The sequence below is a fragment of the Brachyhypopomus gauderio genome, chromosome 16 (assembly GCF_052324685.1).
Source record: "Brachyhypopomus gauderio isolate BG-103 chromosome 16, BGAUD_0.2, whole genome shotgun sequence".
NCBI lineage: Eukaryota > Metazoa > Chordata > Actinopteri > Gymnotiformes > Hypopomidae > Brachyhypopomus > Brachyhypopomus gauderio.
Window position 1 is genome coordinate 22719957 of NC_135226.1, and position 17817 is coordinate 22737773.

At 46.9% G+C, this 17817-nt stretch overlaps 2 protein-coding genes across 4 annotated transcripts; one reads left to right on the forward strand and one right to left on the reverse strand.

Moving 5' to 3' along the window:
- Nucleotides 1-777: 777 nt before the first annotated feature.
- On the forward strand, nt 778-10030 carry fam222bb (family with sequence similarity 222 member Bb). Its single transcript, XM_076976936.1, has 3 exons — nt 778-911; nt 2461-2578; nt 5124-10030. Exons 2-3 carry the CDS (start codon nt 2557-2559, stop codon nt 6827-6829), a joined length of 1728 nt encoding a protein of 575 aa, XP_076833051.1. The 5' UTR covers nt 778-911; nt 2461-2556; the 3' UTR covers nt 6830-10030.
- Nucleotides 10031-10411: 381 nt separating this feature from the next.
- p2rx8 (purinergic receptor P2X, ligand-gated ion channel, 8) lies at nt 10412-17098 on the reverse strand. Of its 3 annotated transcripts, none has more exons than XM_076976944.1 (12): nt 16729-17098; nt 16279-16426; nt 16091-16162; nt 14117-14183; nt 13902-13998; nt 12341-12421; nt 11896-12037; nt 11524-11681; nt 11343-11436; nt 11167-11232; nt 10864-10949; nt 10412-10751 (listed from the first exon to the last, which is right to left on the reverse strand). In XM_076976944.1, the coding sequence occupies exons 1-12, from the start codon at nt 16863-16865 to the stop codon at nt 10589-10591; spliced, it is 1311 nt and encodes a 436-aa protein (XP_076833059.1). In that variant the 5' UTR covers nt 16866-17098; the 3' UTR covers nt 10412-10588. The 3 variants fall into 3 exon arrangements, with proteins under 3 accessions (XP_076833059.1, XP_076833060.1, XP_076833058.1); XM_076976945.1 differs by having other exon boundaries at nt 11524-11660; nt 14108-14183; XM_076976943.1 differs by having other exon boundaries at nt 14108-14183.
- Nucleotides 17099-17817: the final 719 nt, after the last annotated feature.

Sequence of the window (17817 nt, forward strand, 5' to 3'; positions counted from 1 at the left end):
GGTATGGGTTTAGGTTTAATCATGAGAACATGTAGAGATATCCATGGCTAAATATTGAATTAAATAATGTTTTATTTTCATATTTTAAGCAGTAATTATACCCATCATTGTTTTAAAATAAGAATATATACGTTCATGTTCGTAGTCTCATCTTTTAAGAATAAACGAGACATATAAATACATCATATGTGAAATGTTTGTGATAAACTTTGACTATATGGTAACGACTCTCTATTTTAATCATAGTAATCAGTAATCACACTAGTATAAACCCTGGACACTCCGTCATCAACTCATTGTAGTAATCAGAAAGTGACTGGTTCAAGTCTCACCATTGTCAAGTAAAGCCTCAATGTTCTTTTTTGAATTTTGTTCAGTCACAATTGTAAGGGGCATCATCTAATGGCTGTATATACTTTGAAGGACCCCCGTGATCTTGTAGACTGTAGTTTTTCTCCTTCTCTGGATAACATGGACTAATTCTGGATGAGCTGTACTGGGCCTTTCGTGACACAGTTGAAGCCTTTGTATGTTGGGTTATATCAGGTTTACGCACCATTCTGTGTTGGGTGACTTATCAGACACCCACAGAGTCTTGATTTTATGACATGTGTGGAAAAGAAACGCATCTCTATGTCCACTAAACGGTGAGAGAAGCCTGGGTGAGAGATAAGTCGCAGTATTGTAGTAATGTGAGTGTATTCTACTCCGCTCTAAAAGGTGGCGCTGCACATCTAAATATCGCGTTATGTGACCTCAAAGAAGAAGATGCAGGGAGAAAAGTGTGCGCATGCGCGCGGCGAGGCTGCAGTCAGTGACTAAACGCTTTGAGGCGCCTGTCTTCACTAGAGCTGCTGGACAAACCACGAAATGGCGTTTTGATACTCCAGCATCCCGTGTTAAACTAGAGAGTAAGTTCCGTTTCATTCATAGTTAATTTTGGTTAACTGAAAATGCGTTTTGACCGTGAGCGTTGAGTAGTAAGGCAGCAGATAGCACAAAGAACACAGGATTAGTTCAGATAGCACAGTGCGGACTATCCCTAACCCCTACCCCCTAACCCCTAAACCCTAACCCCTAACCCACTCTAGTGACTAGAGTACGGGGTCCACCGGTACCGTCGTGATGCCGTTAGTCCCGTGCTGGCGTGGCTCGCTGGTCGCCGGTGTCCGGTAGGCTCGTGCTGCGTTAAGTGCGGATATATCCGGTAAACCGGGACTACCGTCCGCCCTCACCTCACTTTACCTCACCCAGCACGGGTGAGCCTGCTGACGGCTCTGTGCGCTAGTGTTGGGTATCTCCTGAGGTTGGGCCCTTTAACGACGTGGTTTGGGAATAATACACACAGGTGTGTGGGTGGCAGGGTGTGGGGTGAGGGGTGAGGTAAGTGTGGGGTATGTGGTGAGTGTGGGGTACGTGTAGTGTGGGGTGAGGTAAGTGTGGGGTGTGGGGTGAGGTAAGTGTGGGGTATGTGGTGAGTGTGGGGTACGTGTAGTGTGGGGTGAGTGTGGGCTGTGCTGTAGTGTGTTAAGTGAGTGGTGAGTGGGCTGAGGTGTAGAGTGGGTGTTGGGTGTGTGTGTGCGGTGGGTGTGGGGTACGTGTTGACCTGCTGGTGTTGGGGACGTTACCCCGTCTCGGTCCTGCACATCTCCTTGGTATCATGAACATGTGCCTGCTAGCTGTAAGTGATGGACCAGGCCTGTCTGGGTTATCCCAACGCCGTTGAAACGGAGGCTCGGGCGAGTGTGTTGGGACGGAGGAGTGTGTCGGAGGTCTGAACACCTGACGCTCACTCTGCAGGGTGTGGGCTGCCTCCCCGACACCAGCCGCGTCACAGAGCGGTTTAGAAAGGTCATGGCTGCGTGATCTTTAAATAAAGGGTCTGCACACTGTCGGAAGACCTTTAGCTTCTGCGTCTCACTGATCAGGTGAAATGGAGGCGGGACAGTCGGCCTCTCTGTGTGGTGTTCAATGGACCGTTAGGCCTCACAGCTACGTCTCACACACACTGCATGTCTCGCACACACTGCATGTCTCGCACACACTGCATGTCTCGCACACACTGCATGTCTCGCACACACTGCATGTCTCGCACACACTGCATGTCTCGCACTCGCCCATATCTGTTGTCAAGTTGGTTTGTTTTTCTCTTATACATCAAGTGTACATTTCCAGGAGTCACCAGGGTGAGCGTCTTCCACATGTTTATTTAGGGAGACTGTTTTACATATGGAGATCTGATATTGTCACTTCTGACAGCTCTGCACATGGTCCACAGACGTAGAGTGTACAGCACTCTAGTCGAGCACCACATTAGTCAGATTGTGTTATAATAATTTATTTGCTATTTTAGCGAATGGGCGGATTCATTCATGTGAACATGGCTGTTTCTGCTGCCTGTGTGGCTGTAGGAGATGCAGCATATTAACGTGACGTTTCTGCTGCTGTGTCCCCTTGTAGTGTGTGAGGAATGTGTGTCCCAAGCTGCATTAGTGCCTCTGTGACCTGCTGGCCTGTCTACCAGAATCAGCCCGCCAGCTTCTCTCCCACACGCAGATGAACACTGGACCTCAAAAATGTAAGTTCTGACTCTCCCTCTCAACCCGGAGCAGCTTGTTTGCTTGAGAAGTGACTGGGTGTGAACTCAGGGAAGTTTCTGGTGTGAAGGCACTGCAGGAGTGATCTGCAGGAGTGATCTGCAGGAGTGATCTGCAGGAGTGATCTGCAGGAGTGATCTGCAGGAGTGATCTGCAGGAGTGATCTGCAGGAGTGATCACACCTCGTACAAGATTAACATGATCCTGTATATAACAAACTGGTGTCACTGGTAAACTGTGTAATAAGTAGCTGGTCACATCCCACTGGGACAATTTTATATTTAATTTATACATATATTAAAAATGTTATACTACTGTACTGATGTTGCATTTGGTCCAATTTCTTAGCAAATTAAAGTGGAGAAAGTTATTATGCATTGTTTAAAAAAAAAAAAAAGTTTGTTATTGCCATATTTCTTACTGTTGGGTGTACTGAAACAGCCTGTTTGGCATAAGGTTAGAGGCACACATTAAACAGAAAACCACATTAGAACCACTGTGTTGCACTCAGCAAGGTTTTCCTTGTAAGCCAGGGCAGTATCGTCAGGTACAGTTGGCCAGCGATGCATAGGAAGGTGTTAGGTGTGTGTGTGTGTGTGTGTGTGTGTGTGTGTGTGTGTGTGTGTGTGTGGTAATACACTCACACATTACTGTAGAAATGTAGAGATGGTTAAAAAGCAGTGAAGTAATCATTGTTTGCTCCAGAGAAGCCGGACGGTTCACATGGGTCCACCAGCCCACTGCAGGGTGCTGTTTTCTTCGAGGATCTGTGATGCCTGATCAGGGTACATGTCTCACACTAACGGATCTGTCCATCTGCGTGGTCTTTCTATACCTCACCGTCTCTGTGTAGATGGGATCAGGGATCTAAGCCATTTTGGTCTCTGGGGAAAGAAGAATGCTACTGTGATATTTCCATGGTCTCTGCAGCACTGTAGATCATCCCCGAGTTTGAAAACCCTGATTTACTTTGTCCTACATACATTGTTCCTGTGAATAAATGTGGGTCCTACATGTAGTGGAAACTCAATGTCTTCTACAGACATGTTGAACTACACTCCTGTGAGTTTACCTCAGTGTGAGGAGGTGCAGTCTCACCTGCCCAAGCAGGTTCTGGTGAGCGCTATTGCTAGGCGGCTTTTGCAGCATTGCGGTGTCAGTAGGTAATGTTATGTCATAATGTTGAAGTAGTGTTTAGTTAGCAGGTTTGGTGGATTGCATCAAGAGCCGAGTTGAATCACCTTCTGGGACCGGGGCATAACCCTAACCCTAGGTTCAGGAGAGAGAGGTGTGGTAATGTGGGGTTCAGGACCGGGAGGTGTGGGTAATCTCCCTTTAAACTATAGGAGTCTGGATTCCCATTCAGATAAATGTAAAATTCTTGATATCAAATTGTATCAGTGATTTTATCCTTTGTGGTGAGTCCTCTCTCATTAAGTGATTGTAACTGTTTGGAGCCTAAATTGAGAATTTTTCTGCTGAGCCAAATGTGAGATGTGTCTTCAGGTCTGTTTTGCTAGTGGGGAAGGTAGAGAAACGAGTGACAGTGTCTCGTCACCACACGCCATCTTGGCTCCCCTTGTTGAGGCTTTTAAACGGATGAAGGGGTCATTCTTCTACAACATGGTGGTCAGTGTAAGTGTCCTGTTACTTGTGGAGTGGTGTGTGCATCACTGTCCAGAATAACGTCACGCAGGATGACCCGTGTTGGTTTCAGAGCATTTCTGATTGTCACATGACTGTGTGATAGTCACATGACTCTGCTTTTGTTTTGATTTCCCCCCCAACTGACCAAAATGTCATAATCCTGGGGTCCTTATTTCAGCATGGTGCTGATAATGAAATGGGCCTCAGATGTGTGCGTGTCTGACCACCAAAATCACTGACAGGTTAATGGAAGTCGTCTGGACATACTTGAGACTGGGCCACTTGAAGTTGAATCAAGTAAACTGTATTACCTGAAAACTGTAACAGTAATAATTACACTGACTTCATTACAAGAGTATTTTGACCGTGTCTATTTTTTTATGCATTTCTTTATAGTGCAGCATTACATGTAAGCAGCATGTTTAATTGTTCTGATGTAGTTAGATCCAAGTTACCAAATTCACTGTCTAGCACTCAGTGTGACGGCCTACGGCTACAAGAGCTGTTGTGAAAAGCAACGCTCACCTGCAGCGCTCACCTGCACGTCCGACTGCTCTCTGAGGCTGATTGTGTTTTGAATGAAAGCACATTTTCTCTGTAGAACATACAATCATAATGGTGTGGCCACTATTATGGGCACAACTGTCTCCCCTCCGAACCTGGAAACAGCTGCTCTTTATATACGACGACGAACACATTGTTGTCTCAGGAGAGTATATCTCGGGTTTCAGGAAAATAAGTGGGCCATGTTTTTATATTCCTTTTGAACACAGTATTTTTACACTCGGATATTTTTACCAGGTATTTGCATTCATGCTACTGCTGGTTGTCATGTGTGCTCTTCTTTCTGTGTGATGGACTTTTTCTTCTCTTCCTCAGGGGACGCTACGCAGAAGATGAGATCTGCTCCGCATCCAACCCCAGCAGAATTAGACGCATATGCTAAGAAAGTTGCCAATACCCCACTGACTATAAAGATCTTCCCCAGTAGTGTGAAGGTACCTCAGAGGAAACACGTCAGGCGCATGGTGAACGGTCTGGACACCTCCAGCCAGCGTTACTGCCCCTACCCGTCTCAGGTCGGCACCAGCAACAGTCTCTTGGCCGTCGTCAACGCTCCCGTCAAAGGTCTTGTGAAGGATTCTGACGGTTGTCGGGCGCGCTTTATCTCCAACGTCGTCATGAACCCGCAAGCCGGGTCGTACGGCGCTCCGAGCACTTTAAACCCGTCTCAGCCTGTTCCCCGCACGCACGCTCTGGCCAACCAGCCACAGAAGAGCTTCCCCCGCCCCCCCCTCCCTGAGGCCCAGCGCGGGCTACCTCACCCCCAGCTGCAGCGCAAAGACCTGCCTCACCCCCCCAGACTGCAGGGGCAGCACAGTGTGGCTCAGCAGCAGATTGTTCGCCCAGTCCCGCCCACTGCCCCGCCCCCTGCCCCTCACCTCGCTCTCGTCCACCCTCACGCCCTCATGCAGCACCAAGCGGGTCCGTCGGGCCTGCGGTGCCTCCCCGAGATGAGTGGGCCGGCCCACCTGCAGCACCCTCAGGTCTTCTCCCAGCCCCTCCCTCAGGCCTCGGGGGCGGGACCTCCACCTCCCGGGGGCCTCATGCAGCCTCTCCACCCCCCGCCGGGCACGCAGGCCCCGGGGAAACTCCCCGACGCCGATGCCCCCCCCAACGTGACCGTGTCTACCTCCAGCATCCCGCTGTCCATGGCGGCCAGCCTGCACCACAACGGGCCCGGCGACCTGAGCAGCATCGTCCACCAGATCAGCCGGTTCTGCCAGGCCCGGGCCGGTTCCGTCCCTACCTCCGTGTGCGAGGGGCAGATCGCTAACCCCAGCCCTATCAGCCGCAATCAGCTGCTCAGCGCCAGCTCGCGCGTGTGCGCCCACAACCCCGCCCTGGGCCCGCCCCCCTCCTGTGCCCTCGGCCCCTCCCCCGGCCCCGCCCCTATTCTGCTGCCCGGTATGGGTGCCATGAACCGGGTGCCAGCTTATCACGACATGAAGCAGCAACACCCGTCCCAGCAGCAGAGGGCACGCTGGCCCCAACAGCACCACCCGCACCTCCACCCGCTAGCGGAGGGACCCCACCCTGCCAAGAGCCATCCCACCAGAGACGGGCCCGTGGGGCCGGGCTTCCCCATCAAGGGTGTGGGCTACCCACAGGACGTGTGCGTGGGCCAGCCCTTTGGCCTGAACCCCCCCATAGACAAGTCCACGCCCCCTCCCACTGGCATGGTGCCGGGGGCCGTGGGCTACAGTAACGGACACTACATGCTGCCCCCGTGGAACGGTGTCCTGCCCACACCAAACGTCGACGGCTCAGGGTCTCAGGAACTGGCCGTGGCCTTCCATGGGGGGCTGTCGGGGGTCTCTGTGGACTGCAACCCCGGCGTCCAGTACAGGAGCGGAGCAGGCGGTGGTCACTCGGGTCTGATGCAGCCCGTGGACTACATGGGTGGAGATGTTCAAGCAGCCTGCTACCGCCAACAGAACACGAGCATGATGGGAAAAATGCGACGTGTCATGGATTCAGGGGACACTCGGAATATTCATCTTCAGCACCCAGGATACAGATGAGTCATGATCAGGCTGGAGGACGTCTCCGGTTCCTCTCGGAAGGAACCTGCCCCTGAACCTCCTGCTTTTATTTCCAGTTTTCATGTGATCTACTGAATGTTTTCCACAGGACTATTTGATTTAAATTTTTTGTTATTTTTTGGTCATGACCACATGTTTAACTATGTGTCCACATGGCTGTTCTGTTTGTGTAGATAAGATGGAGGTAGCTTGTATTTATTTGCTTATTGAGAACCTCTGACCACAATGACGCTATAACAGCTGGTGAAGCTTCATCTGCACTTGTTCTGTTGACCTTCCAACTACATATTCATATTTCATCTTCTCTTATTGTACAACACACATTTTAGACCAAGACACTACACAGGGTTTCACTTTATTTTAGGCAGTTCACTTAGTTTTTATTTGGTTGTGGTGGTAGTGTTTTTTTTATTTTTTTATTATTATTTAAAATTTTTTTTAAAGAAGTGCTAATTACCCACAAGGCCATGCTGGCAGAAAACTGAAGAGATTCTAGGGGTGCCATGTTTTTGAAATGTGAAACAGCTCTTGCTGTGTTCTGCTGTGGCAATACCAACACAGCAGTCCGAGTTTCCTGTCAATGTTTACATGTTAATTTGTGCTTGTAACTTTGAATCAGTGCAAATTGACCCTGGGATATGCACCCATGACCTGACTGTTTCTGTGGTGCCCGTCGTGGGTTCAGGCCCTTGATGGCCCGTTAAAGGAGCTGTGAGGCGTTGTCCGTGTGAAATGTTTACTCTTCCGTTGTTTGGTCCTGCATACGCGGCTCTTGGCTTGTGGTTCCCGTGTAGATGCGTGGACAGAACCGTGCGCTCTTCCCAGGGTTTGGGTTTCACCCTCTACCCCTCTGGAGTCACTTGCTTGAGTTTCTGAAAAGTTTAAGCTTGGTTGTAATGGCTTGATACTGTTTACTACAGGGGTTTCAAACTTTTCAGGGTATGCAAAGCTGATCTAGGATCAGTTTTTTGCCTTCTGTTTCCCAGTGAAAAACGCCTGTGTGGCTAGAAGGATCAGGTCCTCGGTACACTTCACACAAGCCCAGGTGTAGGAGTGAGCGTGAGTGAGGCTTGGCGTTTCTGTGCTTTCAACATCTTTCCTGTTTGTGGTGAGTTTCCAGTTCCTTCCTCGAGCCGTAACGGTTGACATGCAAATTCCAATATGGCAATATGGCTGCTGTGTCCGGGACGTGTCCCCGCGGCTGGGACCGCCACCTCTGCTCGCTCAGTAGAATCATCTCGCTGCTGTTCAGGCTGGAGGGGTTGTTCCGTTGTTCGTGAACCTCACCGTACGTTACGGTTCCTATTTTCAAACCTAAAATGGCTCAAATGTATAACAAGTGGAATGAATGCACTAGAGGAATACGGCGAACTTGGGCCATTTAAAGCTGACATTTTAAAGTTGACGTTAATGTTTTTGGTTTTTTTTTTTTTTTTATCTCTGGTCCCGGTTCTGTCAGTACCCACGTCGGCGTCAGTACCCACGTCGGCGTCAGTACCCACGTCGGCGTCAGTACCCACGTCGGCGTCAGTACCCACGTCGGCGTCAGTACCCACGTCGGCGTCGGTACCCACGTGGCATCAGTTCCTCGTGGTTCACATTGGAAGGTCTTTGCTGCTTTAGAACGCTCCCGTACGGTGATGGTCTCTCTCTCAGGTCTGCTGGTGCCTCTTGCATCTTCCCATAATTCCCTCGAGGACAAACCCGTCCTTCTGCGTCAGTGACGGTGCAGGTACTGTCAGACATGCAGACAGGCGGTGGCGTAAGTGATGGAGTAACGGGCGTAGGGTGTTGGTGCACAGACCCCTCTTGGTCTCCCTGGTCATCCCTAAGAGCCTTAAGTAGATGTCTCCTCCGTTCACTGTCCTTAACAAGCATGGTGTAGATGCAGAATTTGTGATATTAGCGGTTTCAGAGGACTTTTTATTTATGTGTGAACCATTTTTTGAAAGTGCATTTTTGTATTTAGCAGATTAGTGTGTTGAGTACCAGGTGGTACCAGTTGTCCCTCTGCCCCCCGACCGCAGCCAACACCGCTCCGTTCTGGGGCTCGTGGTCTGCAGGATTTGCCCTGGAAATGTTTGAAGTCATGGACAAATGGCGATCTCGTTTGTCATAAGCTGAATCCAACAAGGTTTTGTGGCTTGACGAATGAAGTTTTGCTTGCTAAAGGGTGTGTAAGTATCCCAGCAGAAGCTCGAGTTGTGGGACTGGTCCACGTCTGCTCAGGCACAACACCCTTTCATTGCTCAACCCGAGAAGCTGCTATTGAATTCTCTTCATATATTGTGAGATCTGCCTTCTTCTAAATGTTAATGATGGAAGCCAGATTTAATTTATGAAAAACCTTTTTGCAATGCAACATTGTTAATGGACAAATTCTGTTGATGCATTTGTCCATCAGCTGTAAGCTGCTTATCTACAAGTCACTGAAACCCTGGATGTTAGATGGAACACGTGAATCCGTCTTCATTACAGGCCGTGTTACAGCTCACGGGTACAAAGTCAGGTTGCTGTTTCCAATAGTTACGGTTTTCCGTGTGGAGTGCCTCCACTGAGCGCGTGTGTGTGTGTGTGTGTGTGTGTGTGTGTGTGTGTGTGTGTGTGTGTGTGTGTGTGTGTGTGTGTGTGTGTGTGAGAGAAAGAGAGAGACCGGTCTGGATGTGTTGGGTGAAGTGCTGTCAAGTCTATGTTGCAAAGACCCAGTGCACTGTATATGTACAGGGGACCAAGTTCCATCAAACTACTGATGCTGGAGAGAACGGTGTGTGTGTCCCGGTTCGGAGCGCCGTGCGAGTCCTGCTGCTGTGTGTGTGAGGTGACACACGCACTGTGCACTTGTGCCCTCGGAGCGTTTGCACGAGTGTTGCACGAGTTCTTCACTTTAAAAGACACGCACTCCTGAGCTGTCCTTCAGAACTACACGCCGGCGCTTTGGAAGTCTGGAGACCGTCGAGAAGCTCGGCTGAGGGTCTCATCATCTTCCACCAAAGAACACAGAAGATCTCACTTGAATGGTATCAGTGTGCACCTGTAACTGTGTAACTGAAAACTGTCATTCCAGATACCCATGGTTGGTTTGTTTGGGGGGGGGGGGGGGGGGTTGTTTATTTTATTTTGGCCCATCCCACCCCTTCCAAGGAACAATGTTGTTGCACAAACATTCCCCTATAACCAAAATAAAGTTTGACTTGCATTTGCAAACCATGTGGTGTTTCATAAGATTATTATCAAGGTGAGCTGCAAGAAAACCCTCAGGTGATGGTGGGGGTGGTGGGAGATGTTCCAGAATGTTCTGGGTCCTTCTAGACCTCTTAAACCTTTTAGTAAAACTATTCCATTTACTTTAAATAGAAACTGAATATTCCTGCATTTACAAGTTTTTCTTGGTGCAAGCATGGAAAACCATCATTGTGCTAGATATCTACGGTCTCATTTGGTGAACGCCTTGCGTGTGTAGATTGTGGTTGGGCTGTAGCCGTGTTGTACCACAACACCTGTGACCATGCAGCGAGGTTGGGGGACACCAGCTGTAGCACCTCAATAGTAGAGAGACTGTAATTCATTAACGTAAAGGCTTTATTGCTCAAGTGAACACAGTGTTGCATGACTAATGACCAGTGATCAGAGACCTTAGTCACCAGAGGACGTGTGGAAGTATCTGCTCAGTAAAGTGTGTCTTTGTGTTGCGCTAATAGTCTCTCATGACTGCAATTCTTCCAAAAAACAAAACATTTTTCAGTCACGTGGCTGCTGTTGCCGTGAGGGAGACAGAGGTGCTCCTCCTGCTGCGTGCTGATTGGCTGCGGGTTCATCGAGTTGATCCATCTCGGACAGGTGCTCCGTGGCCACGTCTGTCACCTTGGCCGCCTCCCTGTTGGCGTTCTTCCTGTGGAGAATGCTGTAGATACAGTGGCATCAGTGACCCGACGGCTACACCTGCCCAAGCCGAACGGTTCAGCTAAGCAACTTAAAACAGCCGTGTTGTTTCTGTGGGTGTGATATGTTCATACCTGTTCGCCATTTCATACTTCCTCTGTCGGTACAGTGTGCTCTTCTTCATCAGATACAGAAGCACCATGTCACAGAAAAATGCCCCCTGTAGCAAAAGGAACAAGAAGGTCTAATCAAAGTTATCAGCAATATGCTATTCCAAATGTTTTACTATTAAAATAATAGTCTTTAAAATCTATTGAGAAACTGAATTATTTTGAAGAAGGTATTCGTGAGGGCAAACAATGCCACATATGAGTAAATCTCCATTAGTGAAATTGCAATAAGGAGATCAGAATATGTTATACACTTCAAATACTTACAGCCCCCATTATAGCGAGACCTGGTCCCAAGTTTACAAGTGTGGGAATTATACTAAATTTTCCAGCCTGAAAAATAGACCGTGGGTGTTAACAAGCTGAAGGAGGTTGTTGTGAATGTCCAGCGTAGCTACGAACGGCAGGATGAGCTCAGTGCTGGAGGAACATCTGGTGGGTACCTGGCCGTAAACTAAGATGTCCAGACGAATCCCGTACACCTTGTACAGTGTTCTATGGGCTTGACCACCAGTGTTTTTGAAGTAGTGGGCGTATCTGGAGTCATCAAAGGAGGAGAAGGTGCTTAAAGCCTGAAAAGGGCAACACATGGCTGTGGCGAGTCAGAACTACGGTCTGATTTACCTGAAGTTGTACCCTGCTGAGACAGAGTTGGCCGTGTCGCTGCGATCCAGCCGTGTGAAGTGGTAGTGAGGGTGGCACTCGGAGAAGCTTCTGTCCAGGTCACAGTGCCACTCGATCTGAATGCCGATAGCCCCGCCCTGCACAGGTGCCCTGCTACACTTAAAAGGGGCAGGTCTCCTCAACAGCAAGGCTGACAATCCTGCCTCTGACTGCCTCCGACCACTGAACCATGAGGAGACAGTGCCATCTTTTCTATCATGTTAAACATTTTGTTTAATTTTAAAGGGGATTTTATGTTTGTCAGATTTGGAACTTTCAGAACATTTTTGTTCTTTAAAAGAAACAAACGAGTGTGAAGTTGTGCACACGTACCAGCAGGGCCATGTCTTGGAAATCGTGTCCAGCTCTTTGAACGATTTCACCGAGGCGGAAGATCGGACAGTACGCATCTGTGACCTCGTCATACAGGCACCTTTTCAGGTAGGCGTCCTCAGATGTCTCTAGAACATTACACCTGAGGAGAACAGCGTACAATATGCGCTGAATGTTACCTCGAGATGCTTGGACCCTGAGCTTCCTCATTCACTGCCCAGAAAGAGGCCCGTTATGTTCAACTTCAACAGACTTTAAGAAGAAAATAGGTATTGATTTTGGTATTGATCTACAAATGTTCATTAGCACGACCTCCTGGACAAAACATTCATATTTGGGCACTTGCTGTGCTCATGTCAATGTTCAATCTAGAATTACTACACACTACTACAAACTATATATATAGTTACTACAACATTGCCAGAATTACTTTAGAAAAACTTACTTTGAGAAGTCAAACTTGGGGAATCTGATGAAGTTCTTTATGTAAATTGTGACGTTTTCAGTTTTTCCTAACAGAGGCACACTAAGAGGAGAGATAAGACCTCACTGATGTTAGGACACAGGACAGGACACAGGACAGGACACACAGGTCGAGACAGGACACAGGACAGGATACAGGACAGGACACACAGGTCGAGACAGGACAGGACACACAGGTCGAGACGGGACACAGGACAGGACACACAGGTCGAGACAGGACACAGGACAGGAAACAGGTCAGGACACACAGGTCGAGACAGGACACAGGACAGGACACACAGGTCGAGACAGGACACAGGACAGGACACACAGGTCGAGACAGGACACAGGACAGGACACACAGGTCAGGACACACAGGTCGAGACGGGACACAGGACAGGACACACAGGTCGAGACGGGACACAGGACAGGACACACAGGTCGAGACAGGACACAGGACAGGACACACAGGTCGAGACAGGACACAGGACAGGACAAACAGGTCGAGACGGGACACAGGACAGGACACACAGGTCGAGACGGGACACAAGACAGGACACACAGGTCGAGACAGGACACAGGACAGGACACACAGGTCGAGACAGGACAGGACACAGGTCGAGACAGGACACAGGACAGTATGGTGAAGCACAGTAATAATGATCAGCATGCAGAAGTAGATCAGTCTCTCCGTGAGATGCAGGGTGTGTGAGCACAGTAGAGAACCAGACCTCCGAGACCAGAACCCTGGACTCCCTGCGCTGCTGATGGCCACCATGTCAGCACGCACACTTACCAAAAAACACTCAATCCACAAATAAATGCACCAGTGACCCTTCCAGCAGACACTTTAATGAAAATATTCTCATGTTTTCTTACACACCAGATATAACCTTCTGTTCTCCAAGCAGCCTAGGCGTGACACAGAGACGTGGATGTCCCTGCCATGCATAGTCCCCTGAGATGTCTACCAACAAGGTGACTTCCAACGTAATTGGGCTTGGGACGCAAGCTCAGGACTGATCACCCTGTAGCTGGCCGCCACTGGAGAGGGTGTATAGCAGGGGTACCCAACTGGCGGACCGCGAACGCAGTAATGTCCGGACCCAATCTCATTCCTGATTAACTGGATACGGACCAAAACAAAACCGGAGCATTTATTTCAGGGCTATTGAAAAAACACTCCGTCACTAGTGTTACGTTTGCCACCCCCCCGCTCAACAACTTACGTTCGCCACCCCCACAGCACCAGACCTCAGGTCACAGGTATCTGGCAAAATTGGACCGCGGACAAATTTAGTTGAGTACGCCTGGTGTATAGTGTTGAAGGCCGAAACACCCCATGACACAGCGGTACACTACTGATGATGCGTACCTATAAATTCATACTCCTTAAGTCCACCATACATCATTCTCCAAGTGTCAATTAGCGTATGTGTTTGCACAAGAATAATAACATCTCATTCTGTGTTTTCTGGAATCTGTGTTCCTGAACTGGTTCCTGACCTGCTGAGGAACCTGTACTGTAGGTACTGTGCTCTCACCCTGGGTGGTGTCTTCGTTCAATGGGGCACCAGCCATATATTTCACAGGTACCAGTTGCATTATGATCCTTCTTCAAGCAGCGTCCACTCTTAACTCCTGAGGTGGGATGATGGTGGAGACATGTTGTTTGTACCTCATTAATGCCTCTAGTCATGCACAAGCATTTTTGGTGCCAAAGGCATAGAACCAGGGGTTTGGTATATACCATTACCACCTAGAACTGTCTCTCCCTCTACACAGTCCGCATTCTTCATACAACGGCCATCTGGCACCTTAAAACTCTACAAAGGGAAAACATTTGAAATGCCTGATTAGTTCACAATCTGCTACAATATGAGCAATATATTAACCAGGCCTTTTTTCTAGGACACCCACAGTGGAATTTGCTCTTCAAAAACTGGTTCATTGCCAACATGGATTTACTAATGAGGGTCAGTAAAGCACAAAATGGTGAGAAGTGAAGTGTTCGTTTATATTCTGGTCAGTGATCTAATGAGTGTTGTGATGATGCTATGATGACCGTGTCATATGGTCACTATGGTTACTGCCTGCAGGTTGTCTGACATGCACTGGTTGTGCTGACTGAAGGAGCATTGAGTTCCAGTCTAAATATGCTGAATCATTCAGGTGTCGTCCGTGTCCTGAGTTGTTCAGGTGTGACCGAGTCATGTTACTGTTGAGGACACCACTCTATAAGAGTTAGGAAAAACCTCCAATTATGTGGGTGATCAATAGAAGATAATTCAGTAGTACGGGTTAAACATAGATAAAATAAACTATTGATAAACCTTAAACATGACACTAGCTGATTCACCTATGGCCTCTTCAGTAAAGGTTTCTTCTCTGACAACATGAAGTGATCTTAAATTAGAAGAATTGTGTTAAAGTAATGACCATGACTACAAAAATAACAAAGCAAGAATAACAGAAGAGGACTCAACACCTTAAACACACAGATCGTTATAGTCAGTTATGAGACGTATGGTCTCACCCTGTCAGTTACAGTCAGTTATGATACGTATGGTCTCACCCTGTCAGTTATAGTCAGTTATGATACGTATGGTCTCACCCTGTCAGTTACAGTCAGTTATGATACGTATGGTCTCACCCTGTCAGTTATAGTCAGTTATGATACGTATGGTCTCACCCTGTCAGTTACAGTCAGTTATGAGACGTATGGTCTCACCCTGTCAGTTATAGTCAGTTATGATACGTATGGTCTCACCCTGTCAGTTATAGTCAGTTATGATACGTATGGTCTCACCCTGTCAGTTATAGTCAGTTATGATACGTATGGTCTCACCCTGTCAGTTATAGTCAGTTATGATACGTATGGTCTCACCCTGTCAGTTATAGTCAGTTATGAGACGTATGGTCTCACCCTGTCAGTTACAGTCAGTTATGATACGTATGGTCTCACCCTGTCAGTTACAGTCAGTTATGATACGTATGGTCTCACCCTGTCAGTTACAGTCAGTTATGATACGTATGGTCTCACCCTGTCAGTTATAGTCAGTTATGAGACGTATGGTCTCACCCTGTCAGTTACAGTCAGTTATGATACGTATGGTCTCACCCTGTCAGTTACAGTCAGTTATGATACGTATGGTCTCACCCTGTCAGTTATAGTCAGTTATGATACGTATGGTCTCACCCTGTCAGTTATGATAATTATAGTCAGTTATGATCATTATAGTCAGTTATGATCCGTATAGTCAGTTATGATCATTATAGTCAGTTATGATCATTATAGTCAGTTATGATTGTTATAGTCAGTTATAATCTGTATAGTCAGTTATAATCCATATAGTCAGCTATGATCATTATAGTCAGCTATGATCATTATAGTCAGTTATGATCTGTATAGTCAGTTATGATCATTACAGTCAGTTATAATCTGTATAGTCAGTTATGATCCGTATAGTCAGTTATGATCATTATAGTCAGTTATAATCTGTATAGTCAGTTATGATCATTATAGTCAGTTATGATTGTTATAGTCAGTTATGATCATTATAGTCAGTTATGATCATTATAGTCAGTTATGATTGTTATAGTTCCTGACTTTTATTACAGTTATTGTTCTAACATGCTCAGTGTTACTTCTGCTAATAATAAGAAAAACTGTTGCAATAGTATAGAATTATATAAATGTATTTAATATTCTATCAAGTAAGATTTTATTTACCTCAGCACAGTATCCTAATTTCTGGTTTGGTGTTTCGATAAAGTTGGTTGTTATGAAAAGGACCCCTTCACCCTAGAGAAATGAAAAGGTGTGTTTTAGAAGATACCCTATTACTCTCTCTTCACATTTATATTGCAACATATTCCTGAGTTAGGTGTCGGCACCCCTACATTAACCACAGGGCTCACTTGATATGGGACGACATAGTCTTCTGGTCCCCAGACACGAGGCCCAGTGGTGGTATTGGTGAACACGACACCCTTCACTTTGGTTACGACGGAACTCTCTACAGACTCGTCTGTGTCTTGGTAGCCTTTTTTCGTTAGGAACACCCACCTCAACGAGCACAGATACATCACACAGAAATTGTTTCAAATATAAATTAACACAAATAAATATATATTTTAAAGGGAGGCATTAATCGATAGGTTTCATCAAGAAATTTTTCACAGTCAGGGTTTTAATTGATTTTTAAAAGGAATGCAGCAAGTATATTAATGTTACGGTAAACGCAGTGAATGAAGGAATCAAATAGGCTACCGTCTTACCCCATGATAAACCCCATTATACCCCGTTGGATTAGTCTTACCCCGATAAACCCAATTATACCCCATTATACCCCGTTGGATTGGTCTTACCCGATGATATACCCCATTACGGAGAGCTGGATTAGTCTGTACAGAACGCCAACTTTCTTATCCTTCGCGATTACATATTTTTCTGTCTTGTAATAGAAAGCAGACAGCAGGAAACTTTTACAGTCCAGCGCTGCCATGTTGACGAACACACCGCATCAGACTCACTGCACCAGTGCAGCATTACAGTGCAGAAACACTGGGCTTTGATCGCAGAAAGGAAAACAGCAACACTGCAGAAAACTGTGGATGCCCTTAAGGAAGTCCAGCTGCTGGTTCATATTCTTAAGTAACGTTGGTGTGACAGACTTTAGGCTGGTGTAGTATAATATGATGGTATCACGTGCGCCTGTCAGAGCTGCTCTGTTGTGTGCACGAGACTCCAACCCCCTCCAAACTCGACCTTGGGCACCAGACTCCTAATAATGTTAAACGTTAACTAAAAATGTTAGTTTGGGTTAATTAGATCAAAACTCTGAAAACTTAAGTTGCACAGTAAAGACATTTCAAGTTCCTCACTGTACTGATCAAACGAAGATGAATTCATGAATGTGAATCCAATGGAGAAAAATATAATCGAATAAAGGAGACTGGTTCATGCAAATATGATTTATCATTTCAAATCTACATTTACATTACACTGGTCGTTTTAGTCATTATTCCTTGTGTTCCTATATCAGTTTGCCACTGGTCACATCACAAGGTGACGTCACATGGTGTCATCACACAGTGACATCACACGGTGACATCACACAGTGCCGTCGCACAGTGACATCACACCTGTTTCCTGGTTCCCGTCTCCCTACTGCACCTACACATCTTATTTCAATGAGTTTAACATTTGAGTAAACACAAATATAATACCAAATAGATATGTTTATTTATAGGTTTTAAAATGTTGTTTAAAAAAGTGAATTGGCCTTTCTTCAACTACTACAACTACTACAACTACTTCGACAAGAGAAAAGAGTGTGTAAATAAATAGAAACGAAGCAGTCGTTGTTTCCTTTCAGCATGGACCCACCACTTTAAATCCTTTTTTTCATTTGGTTTGTTGCCTGCCGCATGTTTGAATCACGTAGTAACGCTACG

Excerpts from the sequence above, each read along its gene's own strand:
- fam222bb (XM_076976936.1), top strand. The coding sequence starts at position 2,557 with ATGAACACTGGACCTCAAAAAT. Across the intron at positions 2,579-5,123 it reads GAACACTGGACCTCAAAAAT|GGGACGCTACGCAGAAGATG; the intron begins GTAAGTTCTGAC and ends TCTCTTCCTCAG.
- p2rx8 (XM_076976943.1), bottom strand. The coding sequence starts at position 16,865 with ATGGCAGCGCTGGACTGTAAAAGTTTCCTGCTGTCTGCTTTCTATTAC. Across the intron at positions 16,427-16,728 it reads GTAATGGGGTATATCATCGG|GTGGGTGTTCCTAACGAAAA; the intron begins GTAAGACCAATC and ends GTGCTCGTTGAG. Across the intron at positions 12,038-12,340 it reads CCCAAGTTTGACTTCTCAAA|GTGTAATGTTCTAGAGACAT; the intron begins GTAAGTTTTTCT and ends TGTTCTCCTCAG.